This window comes from Paramisgurnus dabryanus, chromosome 16 (assembly GCF_030506205.2).
Source record: "Paramisgurnus dabryanus chromosome 16, PD_genome_1.1, whole genome shotgun sequence".
NCBI lineage: Eukaryota > Metazoa > Chordata > Actinopteri > Cypriniformes > Cobitidae > Paramisgurnus > Paramisgurnus dabryanus.
The window spans coordinates 8,368,050-8,380,856 of record NC_133352.1 but is presented as its reverse complement, the minus strand read 5'-3'; the positions used below and the strand labels follow the sequence as shown (position 1 = coordinate 8,380,856).

Here is a 12,807-nt window from a genome sequence, read left to right as displayed (position 1 = left end):
GAGCAAAAAAATGGTTACATATTTTTAGAACAATTTTTATAAAAAGTTATCCTCAGAAAGTCTACCAGAATTGCACTGAACACAATGAAATGCGCTTTGATTTGCATGGGATGCTGGGCTTGTTATCTGGCTTACTCTACAGGACAGCTTCGATGCTTCTTGGGATTGAGCCCAAACGTCTGTCTTTTGTTGTGGAGTAGGCTGGACTCATATGTTTATCTCATAATGTAACTAGCAAGCTGTTGGCAATCTCTCTCGGTTGGTGGTCTTTATTTCAGTCATCAGTCTTGGCACAAACAGATTGCGATGCCCCTCATTCAGACATCCATAGAGCATCATTGGCAATTAAGTTGAGCTCAGGTGCAGCAATGTAACATTATTATAACACTTCCAGCTAGAGCCAAGCTATACTGTGTTGGTGCTGCAGCATTAGGTGTATTTAGGAACAGCGAGCTGTTAATTCTTAATGTAGAATATGGCTGTGGTGATATATTGTGCTGTGCTCAAAAGTAGACAGATATTCTCTCATGTGCCTGTTGTTATAGCCCGTGGCACCATTGACAAATAGGCGCACATAGCCGATACTTGGCTTGCTGATTCATGTGCCCTAATTGGGCTAAAGACTCACCCCCCCCCCCAGACTCCCAGGCTCCCGTCCCATAATGCCAGTGGCCAGGCCAGCTCCACCTGCTAGGGTCTTAGGATTGATTCTAGACTAGAACAGACATTAAAACCTATTGCCATACCGGATGCTGGGTTAAATAGACAATGGGCAAAATTTGGTTTTAGTTGGAAAGGGTCATTATTGGTGTTTATGACCTTAATGGAGAGTTAATTTATACTGTTGGTTATTTTTCTGAAAAATGTAATACACATTCTTGCTGTATATGATGGTCAAATTGCAAACCTACAGACAATTTTTTCAAGGTTTGTAATGTGCGTACTTTGCCATAACACCATGTTTTCAAAATATTTATGAGCATCACCCTTGTAATATTGCGGTGACAAGTTTTAATAAGGGAGAACCGCTGGCATTTCTTAAAAATGTTTTAATATAGTTTCCCATATTGCAAATGTCAGAAGATTTACGATTCTTCTGATAATGTTTTTTGATTCAGAGACATCTAATGTGGTGCAGTGAGTTTCTGAGGAAAGCTGTCTACCCCTCCCCGCCCCTCCGCCTGTCTGTCTCTCTATTCCTCATTCGCTGCTAGAGGCTGGGCTTCAAAGAGCACATCAAACCACCTGTCTCTGCGCTTTATAACATTATATTTAATGCAGAAACACCACGACCTAGCCGCAAGGACACACCTTCTTCAAAGGTCACTCGCCCCCATCTGGATAAGAGTTGAGCTGTTAAAATCAAAGTGCACAAATTGCCACATGCACACGTTCTGCTTTTCTCTCAGGCCTGTGTTTGTGTTGTTCAAATGATGTTTAAATGCCTTGTGCAATCTTTTAAACATATTTCATTTCAAACGTAATTTTTACGAAAAGCGACTTTTTTAAAAGATAGAATAGGTGTGTATTTTTGGAAGAGATTATTTGTTTTTGAGAGATGTGGCTGACTGACTCCTACAGTATAAGAAAGATCCTTCCACCAGCAGGGAGTAGTGAAGGAAAATGAGTGGGAACGTGATTTAGTGCTGTTTTGTGAAGGTAACACAAGGCACCACTCATTTGCTGAACGTAAGGTTCTGGATGGGGTGTAGGAATGTATGATGGTGTTAATGTAGGCCGGTGCAGTGCCAGTGAAAGTCCTGTAGGTGAGCAGTAGCAGTAATTATAATGTGGGATAATTATGTTTATTTTGACCTTATATCAGTTAGACTCATAAGACTGTAAAAAAGACAATGCCTGTTCGCTCTCTTCCATTGGTGAAGTGTAATAAAATTGTTTAGTTGTTCTCAAGTCCAATTGAATAACATGGGGGAGGCGGGGTTTATGACCTATACTGGGACCAGTCACTGGGGGCCGATCGAGTTTTGTCTTCACATTCCAGGGCTTGTGCGGCACGCTTGGTTAGACTAGCTAAAGTGAGTTTTAATACAGTTTATACTTTTTATTAAAACAAATTGCTAAACCTAAATATTAGATTTAGAACTTGTTTATGCGATAGGTACAGTATAGTGGCATATTTAGGCATGGGCGACATGGGCAGCTGCCCGGGTGGCATGTCAAGTGAAGTCAAAATCAATTGTATTTATATAGCGCTTTTCACAATTGTTTAATTGTTTCAAAGCAGCTTTTCATTAATAAAAGCAGGAGAAAACACAAAATGAAATCGTATCAGCAAGCGTAGTAATAATGTAACGTATAGAAGAGAGTTCTAAGCTAAGCCAATGTCAGCTGCATCCCTAGGGGTTGAAAAAAACTCCTAGGAGATAAAAAACTAATTTTATTTGGGGGATAAAGTCCTTTGGATAAAAAACCCTTGAGAGAGAGAGAGAGCCAGACATAGGTGATTCTATAGAGGATATCGTCGCTGTCCGGTGAAAACCGCATATGTCCATTTTGCCAATTTTGAGATTTTTCGACGGATTGAATGTCCAGGTTCATTTCCGTTTACAGTATGCTTCACAAATCTAAATGGCCAATGAAAAGTTGTGAAATCATGTCATCTGATTTTCACGTATATCCATTTGGTGTCAAAGCTGTCAATCAAGCCGCGTATCTCCCTCCCTGTGGAAGCACCTCGCCGATCTCGTGAAGTTTCATCAAAACTCAGCACTGGATAGCCGAATAAACATAGCCTGGTGAGACAATGGCTGTTTCTCAATTCCAAGAACTCAAAGAATGGCTTGCATTCTCGTGGAGACTGGCCTTGCCAGGCGACCCTGGAAGAACGAACTCAGAAGGTCATGAGAACGCACAGAATTGAGATGTGTGCGATCTTCCTGCTGTTCACCTGACCTCCCCAGATTTCAGAGAAACGCGTATCGACCACCGTTACTGTCAAATATGCACGTATGTCCATTTAAACTCAATTTTGGTCAAATGTGGATTATATCATTACACTGGCAAGAATATGGCTACATGTAAAGATGCCGTACCAAGTATGACAACGCTACCCACTGCGCAAAGTGACGTCGGAATTACGTCTTTTTCATGTAATTTTTGGACGTCCGAATCCGGTCCATAAAAGGGGTTGTTTTGTAACGCCAGGTGACCTCTTTTTTTCGACGTGTTCTGCACGTCTAAAAATGTTGACAACCGTAGGATCGCTGTGTAAGGAAAAGAGACATGTAAAAAGCGAAAAGACATGATTTCCTCTGCACTTCACCCATCCACCGCACCGAAACCTTTCAGACATTTCCTGCCGGCTGTGGGATTCGAACCCCCGATCTCCGTTTTACAAAGAAGTCTCTCTAACCACTCGGCCACGTGGCCATACTTTCAGGTTGTATATAAGGCATTCTTATTGCATTCATATCGTGAACAATTTAATATGACAATATTTTCATGTTAAATTGTTAGTATGGTCATATACTTTTAATATAACGAACTACACATTTAATTACATATTTTTAATGGTACATTTAGATGAATTTTGTACGTAATTCAAGAAAGCAGAAAAAAACAGTACTGTAATAATAATATAGACTATTCGTATGTATTAATCATGTTGGTACAATAATGCTGATATTTGTAAATAAACACATTTTTATAGGCCTAATCATGTAATATAGACATAGACCTGTCATAGACGTCCTAATGACGTCCAAAAATTACCCAGTTTAAACGTCAAATGTTGCCCGTAAATATGACGTCCAAATGACGTACAAAAAATAACCCAGTTTAAACGTCAAATGTTGCCCGTCAATATGACGTCCAAATAGGGTCATGGTGGGACGTCCAAATAGTGGACCTAGTTTGGACGTTGAATACATGTCCAGAATTGGTCATGGACCGATGGACCCAATATAGACATGATCTGCACGTCTATCCGACGTCCTGTGTTTAGTGGGTACATTCAACTGCTTTTGAAATACAGTGTTTTTTTCACTCCCTGAAAAGTAAACTTTGAGTTTCATCGGGCAGCGACGATATACTATATACTATATTATATATTATAAAATGTTATGGGAATTAAAAAATTGTATATATATGTATTATATACTTTCATTATATTCACACTGCCAATGATTTTCCAGAATCTGTGCATGCATTCCCACAGATGCCATTAAGATCCTGTAAAGTGACGTGGTTAAAGTCCTGCACTTCGTAGTTTTTTTTCCACAGCGTCTAAAGTTTCTTATTATCCAATATTTCTCTTTCCAGAGACCATGCGCGTGCATTTTTGTTTATAATAAGCTCATATGCGTGTATGACACGCTTATTATATTGCTGAATGATCTCAGCTTCAGCGCTGATAGTGGCAAGCTCCCTGATCAGTTTTCCCTGCTACAGTCCAGCTTTCTAGATTTCTCTGAAAGTAAAAGTACGTGAAAAGTAAATCTGCATGTAAATGCCTGTGTCAAAGAGCTGAACCATAACTTCTTGTTGCAATGACATGTGAGTCCTCACTACGGCACGCCCCTGAATGTTACGGCAATGTTACTAGGTCCACTTTACAGGAGCGATCCAGAACATTCATGACACGTTTTTGTGTTCACGCTGAAGCCTGTCTGCCAATTTTACGAATATTTTCTGGGACCAAAGTGCTTTGTGAATGAGGTTTTAGTTTTCTTAGAATCGAGCAAGAGACAGGGAAAGAGAATTCTATTAGCATAAGGGCCATTCACATGTAATGCAAGTGTCATATTATGCTTGAATATCTGCTCGGTTTCCGACAACTAGCTAAGTATTGCAGCATAAGTATATTTAACCATTAAACTTATTTTTACTGTTCATTTCATGTCACCGTGCTGTCAGTTAACCTGTTTGGTACTAGGAGCATGCATCCTGCCACCTAGACTCCAGAGGTGATGCGTTTGACTCATAGACTGTAAAAAATAAGGTCGTGTCCATGACATCACCCATAGGTTTGTGAAGAGCTTTTTTTGAAGCCAATAGTAGGTGGGGCCTGCCGTCACCATCTTGGCTGCGTGTGACAGTGATGTAGACAAGACCGACATTATCATAATTCCTCCCGCTTCGGACTCACAGCCTGTAAGTTAACTCCTATTAGCATCTGAATCTTTCAAACATCGTAAGGAGCGTCACATTTCCGGCTAATGTCAGAGTTATTCAGACCAATCACAACGTACAGATTAGCTGGCCAATCAGGGACACAGAGCTTTTCAAATCCATGCATTACAGTAAGAGAGTGAAATCTGGAGCTACAAAAATGTACAGTATGTGGAAAATAATGTGTTTTTTAACCATAAACCACGCAAACACATTGTATTATACCAAATACACAAAATAACGTTGGTTTTAGCAATGAAATAGGTGCTCTTTAAGTTTTGGCTCTATTGAATTGGTCCATTAATTAACAACCTGTGACAGAACACCCTTGAAACCACCGAACAATGCCTTAGCAACCGCCTAGAATTACATAGCAACCATACAGCATCACTCGAAAAACTGCTCAAAATACATTCACATTAAAACGGAACACAAAGTAAAATCATTGTGTTGTTTTAGGATTGCTGTAGATACAGTATGTGTATAGTGTATTGTTATGATTATTATGATCATTTGTAGTTGAGATGTAAATGTTGATCCATGAGGAGCTGAGCAGTAAAGTCTAAAGTCACAGGCCTGGCCTGAGAGCATCATCTACTGTACGGAGCTCATCATCAGATTTGTCACTTTCCATGTTTTACAGCATCAGTAGTGGCCTGTGGCATTTATCTCCTGTTCACCAGCAGAGCGACAGGTCATTGAGATGCGGGCCACTGAGAATTGCCAGAGGTTCACAGATAGCCTGCCGAATCCTCTCATGATTTTGAAAAAAGCAAAGCGTAGTTTTGAAATCCTGCACACTAACATTCTAATCAGAAGTGTAATGGAGATGCTGAAGACTTTGTGAAGAAGGCTGAGCAACCCATTGAGATGTTAAGTGTTGTTTCATTTATGAAGTGGCTGGCGTTTCACCTTCCTGGATTCACTTGTAGATGATTGATGAAGGTTACGCAAGAGAATAGATGCACGCTCTCCCACTGTTTTGATAATGGATCATATGCGTGTGCTTCTGAGAGAATGAGTTCATGTGTCATTTATTCATATCAACCATTAGTGCACATTTATGTGTCTGACATTGTGTTTTATTTTCACACTTTCACTTCTACTGTTCAAGGTCAATTGTGCTGAAAGTGCAGTTTATTTAAATGATTTTCTATGAAACCCAAATGTCTTTACAATGTGTATTAATCCATATCTCTCTTTTTCCCCCCTCAGGATGTAACTTTTAAATGGACTTTTACATTTGCTTGTTCTTTAAGATGTTATAGAAACCACATGCTGTATGTTTTCAAAGTAAAACAAATGCTTTTGCTCAAACAGTGCAACGTGATGTGAATTACCAAAAGAGGTTACTGATGACATTGACATGATTCATTCACTTATTCTCTTTCTCTAATTCTTCTTTTACATTCTTTCATCCTGTGCATCACTCCTGCAGGAAATCTTTATGTTTTTCACCATACATTGTCTCTCTCTCTTGTGCAATAAGTGTAAAGAAAGAATTGTCGTTTCAAAACCATGCCTTGTCACGGTTTTCTCAGATACCAGATAAAGTGCGTTTGAAATGGTTAAATTGTGTACGAATTGCGTCTTTGCGCCTTGGATCAGATCAGGGGTCTTAAACACGTTAAATCCCAAATTTTGCCCAGACATGAAATGATGTGCCATTAGTACCACTCTGATATAATCAACAATAACGTGTAACAGTAAAGTGTGTGAAAAATGAGTCACAATTGTGAGCGGTGGGATAATGTGATACTGAATTAATGGTTTACTTTATAATAAAGTTGTAACATTAGTAAATTAGATAATATTAACAATGATTAAACTATACTGTTTATGTAAGTTAATGCTAATGCAATTGTGAACTTTTTATTTAGTGCAATATTCACTGTAACTTTGTCATTGTGAAACTTTACAGTATTGCAACCTTTACTAATAACTGCCATTGTAAAAGTACTGTACATTTTATTTCATGTGTTTAGCCACCAGTCACTATTATTGCCATCAATATGTTCACTCATTCCATGACCACACTCAACAAAACAAATAATTGTGATGTCATAAATTTTAGGAGTGTAGCGGTATTTCGCGATACTATAATTCCTGTCCGGTGTCGATTCTGGGTTGCGATGATGGTATAATGCACAACTATTTTATGTACTACGGCTATTAATAGATTAGATTAAATTGATGTCCTTAATAATCTAAAAGCACAGTTTCAGTCGTTTATAACATGCATTTGAAAAAGCAATACTCGTCAAATATAATCATTATAAATATTCTTTCTTATCACGACAATACCTGTAAATGTTTAAAGAACAGCAATATAAATAGGCTAACATATTTCCTGGAGCTGCATGTGTAATGGTTCTTCTTCTGCGGCTCATATTGAGTTCCTGCATGAGAGCGCCATCTGGCTTTTGGATGTAGCGAAATTTCACCATAATTCATTGAGAAGCGTAGCAGGCAGAATCACACAATGTATCGTTACACCCCTAAAAAAATTTATACTAGACACCTTAAAGATAATGTGTACAAAACATCTTTGTCATATCTTTATGTTAACATACTTTTATAAGCTTTTGTTTTTGGGCTTTGAAGCCATCATCTTCTCATGTTACAAACAGGAAGTAAACCGGCAAGCAATGTTGGCTAAAACAAGGCTAAATTTGGGCCGTCAGTGAAAGTCTAATAGACGTATAATGCTACATACACACCAAACGTGGTGCATCGCATTACTCGTTCTAGATTACTCGTGGTATTTAACCTAATGTCATGCACATTTATTTGGGCGAAGACGCGTTTGAGGAGAATAGCATGTGTTTTCACGGCAAACGCGCCACCCATATCGCATCATTCGCATCTTTGCATTGTCTTTGTATGCAATCTACTCGCGCAAATCGTTGAACTCGCATCTGGTGTGAACCCACAGCAACAAGAGCCCAAGAACAGACAATGCGTATACGTTTAAAACATATAAAAGAAATCAGAACATTGCTTACATGATGGAATATCATACATCTCTGAGATATTTTGGCAAAAACGGCGTATATCAGAATTCAAGGATATTAAGGGTAGAAGTGGATTACTCACAGCCGGACTACATTGGACTATATAGTTAGACGTCTCTGGTTTTGCATGGTGGGCTCCTCAGGTAATGTGACAATTTTCAATATCCATGAGAAACTTCACATATTTAATTGAGACGCTTCATTATTTCTATATTTGCAGGAAATTAAGAAAAACAACATGCAGTAACATTACTAGAGCTTTGTTAGTGTAAACCATTTTAAACCACAATAGTGACTGGTGGTGTTAAATGGGTTAATGTAACATGTAACATACGCATTAAACAATGACACAGTGATGCACATTGTTTGTAGCACATAAAATTTTGGAGGGTAATTCGTTGTGACCACTATGGATGAGAATTTTTTTGTAATATTGGAGCTCATTAAAAAAATGTATATTCAATTAGGCCTATTAGTTTATTTAAATTATGTTAATTAAGTATTTTATGTATTTTCATTTTGTCACAATTTCACAAACGGCTCATAATTAGGAAATATCCACAGCATGTTAAACTTATACTCTTTATGTGTTATTAAGTTGAAAACAACTCGGAGCCATGGAAAAACCTTGGCTACATAACAGACTGTACAGTTGGCATATGGTATACATACTTTTGTTAAGAAAAACAATCATATTTACCAGCCCTGGTGAAAGTCTGTTTCTTATTCTGTCAGCAATTATGCCGGCTGCAGAGAAAAGGCATTTTATAAATAAAATAAACTACATTAACAGGAAGCTTACAAATGTCTCATGATACGGTGCTGCGGGCCACATCTAAATAAAAGGTCAAACTACCAGGCGATGTTAAATACTAAAATTAGTCTGCGGTTACAAATACAACAAAATTATTTTTTTGTATATTTTACATTAATGTCTGTTAAAAAAACCATTTTAATTAAAAAATAGCATTTTTTCTTTTCAAATAATTATTGCCGTTAAAATATTGGAATATTTGACTAGTCGTGCACATCTCTAGTGACCATGCACATGTAAATGTCTTTAACAGGAGGCCTTGAATGCGAATGCACTGTAGAGTTGAGTGCACGCAGACGTCTCCTTTCCTTCAAAGATTCAGAAATTTAATCTGCTGTATCCATGGCAACCATCAATACAATACAACATTTGGTATCTGAGCCCAGCAGCGTCATTTCAGTCCTCAAGGCTGAGATAGAAAGAGATGCTTTTGTGACTCTCCATTAGCTTATTTAGACAACTTAATTACCATGATTTACATGAATGCATAATATTTGATTGATGTCACTGTTTAATGTAAATACATGTAAATGACAACATTTCAAATAATAACAAATCTATGCTGGTGTATTTCAACACAAAATTTCCCAAAAATAAACATTCGTCACCCCTTAATCACTCCATGTCATTAGTCACGCAGTATTTTCTTTTCAGGCAAAAACTGATCTAAAGAAGAATGATATTAACAAAAAGTGGATAGTGATTTTTATTTATCACATAAATCGTAGGACTTGTGTTATATTGTCCGTATTCTGAAGCCTTTCAATAGCGTTGTGTGAGGAACAAACCTGATTTGTAATCGGCCACATGACATACAATATGAACACCAATGGCATTTTGGTATTAAATTGACGTCAGGCCAGCTATGATGCATCACAATTCATCAATGTGGAGAAGCCTATGAGCCAATAAGGACAAAGCAATCGTAAGGCTTTATGACATTGGTAATATTACACGTGACCCATTGATATTATTATAATCTTATTTCACGTTTTAGGAAAAGATTCAATTACACAGAGTCCGAATGATTTGAGGACGACAAACCTTTTGGGTGAATAGCCCTTTAAGGCGCTCTCATAATAGTTTATTGTATTGTAAGATAAAGAAATGTCCCCAGTCACTGGTTGTAAGCTGGGGCAGTGAAGTCTAACCCAGCCATTAAATTTGAGTTGATCTCATCATTTCAGCTAGTAAAGCGTGTTAGTGCAGTCTTGCAATAGCCAGTTAGGTTTTGACCTTCCATATGGCTTCATCTGTTCATATCTGTTTTGCGCATAAGCTTCATTCTAAAAGACAAATGACTCGGCTGATATGAAACGCATTTCAAAGCGTAAACGAGCCGGTAGCTGGTATCTGAGAGGATTGTGAGAGACATCGTGGTGTTTTGAATCTTGCTTTTGGGGCAGTGGGGGAGTCAGACTTTAATGGTGGCCACTCTTGCAGACATACGAGATACTGGAGCCAAACCTGTGATGGTCTACATTCACGGTGGGTCGTACATGGAAGGCACGGGGAACATGATCGACGCAAGCGTGCTGGCCAGCTACGGGAACGTCATCGTTATTACTCTCAACTTTCGAGTCGGCGTTTTGGGTAAGTGGCTGATTATGTTTCGTATTGAAAACTGAATTCAAGCTGATTTGCAAATAAAAAAATCCACCTCTGACAGGCCCCTAAAAGATAGCCCCACCCCAAACAGCATTGGTTAAGTCAGTGTTTGAAACCAGGTTTAACATGAATAGTCCAACTGATCAACCATCTAGACAAGCTTGTATCAACCCCATGTAAAAAATAATTGGACGACTCGCCTAAGGTTTTTACAGTCATGTGTCTGCTATAGTATATGTGCTCTTTATGTCTTGCTACCATTTACATGCGCTTGACTAAAACATCAAGAGCTGTTTGTTGAATCACCAATAGCTGCATATGTAGGCAAAGATAAAGAGAGACATTGTTATGAATTTAAGTATATTGCTCACAGTGGTACAGAGGTTGGCCTTGCGCAGTGTTTTTTTATGATTTCTGTTTGTAAAAATGTCCAGTCTCTCAGTTATTATGCTATTAATTTGAAAAATAAGCTCAATAAGTACAACTCCAAGGTAAATCTGTATTGCTGACAGGGGAATTCTTGAATGCCAGTTCATCACATAGACCAAAAAGAAAAGTTAACGGTTTTTTTTTTTTTAAGTAAGTGGTCATTTAGCAGAGGATTGTGCAGTATCTAAAATGATTTACAGTGCAATTACCGGGACAATCCTTTTGGAGAAACTTGAAGTGAAGTGTCTGGAATAAGAGCACTATTGGATCCTACACTGCAGACGTATACAGTACAATCTTTTGGTTACAACATTAGATCTTGCAGGGGTGGACAACTTTAACTTTATAGGCATCTCTTAAATAGTGTGAAGAAATTACTTTCCACCAAGTTCTATATAAGCCCCGCTCTTATACACCTGTGTCTGTAATTCTGCAAGTATGCTGGATTGCCAAGTGTAATTGATTAGTGCATAATACAAGACACGGCGCTCAAGAAAATCCAATAGTCCTGTGCAGTGGTAGAAATGTATCAACCGACTGCAGCGTTTAGCAATCGTGTGGTATCAACGAGAAACATGGAGAAATGTGAAACTTAATTTCTTTGTACAAATGAAGATGGGGAAGAACTTTTTATGATGGGCCGTATAACATGAAATGTTGAAATTTTTTAAGCAGGTTACTCATTTGGCATGTATTTTACAAAATATATTGCATGAGGAATGGCCATTGCATTGTTTGCATTTCCCACTTGTTAATATACAGGACGCTTCTCATTTGCATACTAGTTTTTGAAATTAAAACAGAAAAATAGGATATAAATCAAAAAGAGCCTTCTTTTAACCCCTTAAGGGGGAGTGCACACCAAAGCTTTTCTGAAAGGGTCTGAAAACGCCTGGAGGATGCCAAATACCAGCTGTTTTTTTCATCTGAGCGACAGCTTCAGCTGAGTGCTTTGGTTGCTGTGATACTTCAGTCGTTGTACGATGAGCCGTTTTTTGCTGGGGTAATGTCCCACCCCTCCTCCACTGTGATTGGATGGCCATGTGAGAACTGACATTGGCGAGCAGAGCTTTTCATCCAAAGTTAAATCTTTTTCAACTCTCAGCGAAGAAAAACCAATGAGCACTGATTTTCACCGCGGAAGAAAATCGCTAGCTGCTGGCTTTTTCGAAAAACGCAGTGCTTCCATTGGAACCAATTGAAAACATATGACCGGTCGTGGGTGACGTAAATGCTTTGGTGTGCACGCCCCCTTGCTGATGCTGTCCCATGAGCAGGACACATGAATTTACTTCAACGTTTTCCATGTAAATGTAGTTTTCATATGTCAAAACCTTTTAGCAGTAATAATAATGCAGTGACAGTAATTTATTAATTTGAGACAGTGTGCAGCAAACCGTTGACACCTAGTGGCCATTGTTGGTAAAACCACTCAAATGTAACACAAACCTAATGTTTTGTAATAATTTTGTTAAAATGTATAATTTATTGCATTAATACAATAAATGTAAACTGCTATAACAATTTTTATTTAATACTTTCACCTCCAGACACTTCACTTGAAGTGTCTTCTTTAAAACCAGACCAAGATTAAGCTTCTAGACCATAGACTGTAAAAAAAGATGGACGTTGTGTTCGTGACGTCAATTGGTTTGTGAAGATCGTTTTTGAAGCCAATAGTAGGCAGTACCTGCCGTTGCCATTTTGGCCGCGCGTCACCGCAAATCAACATCTGTAAACATATTATTTTCTACTGTAAAGTTGGGCATTTTTAACATGGAGGTCTATGGGAATTGACTCCCTTTTAGAGCC

General features: G+C 38.3%; 1 protein-coding gene across 3 annotated transcripts in view; it reads left to right on the top strand.

The window, feature by feature from the left end:
- Positions 1-12,807, top strand: part of nlgn3a (neuroligin 3a) — a 267,704-nt gene that overhangs the window by 116,248 nt on the left and 138,649 nt on the right. For all 3 annotated transcript variants that reach the window (XM_065249245.2, XM_065249243.2, XM_065249242.2), the window contains one exon: positions 10,402-10,551. In XM_065249245.2, the coding sequence (XP_065105317.2) occupies positions 10,402-10,551 (150 nt within the window). The remainder of the gene's footprint in view (positions 1-10,401; positions 10,552-12,807) is intronic.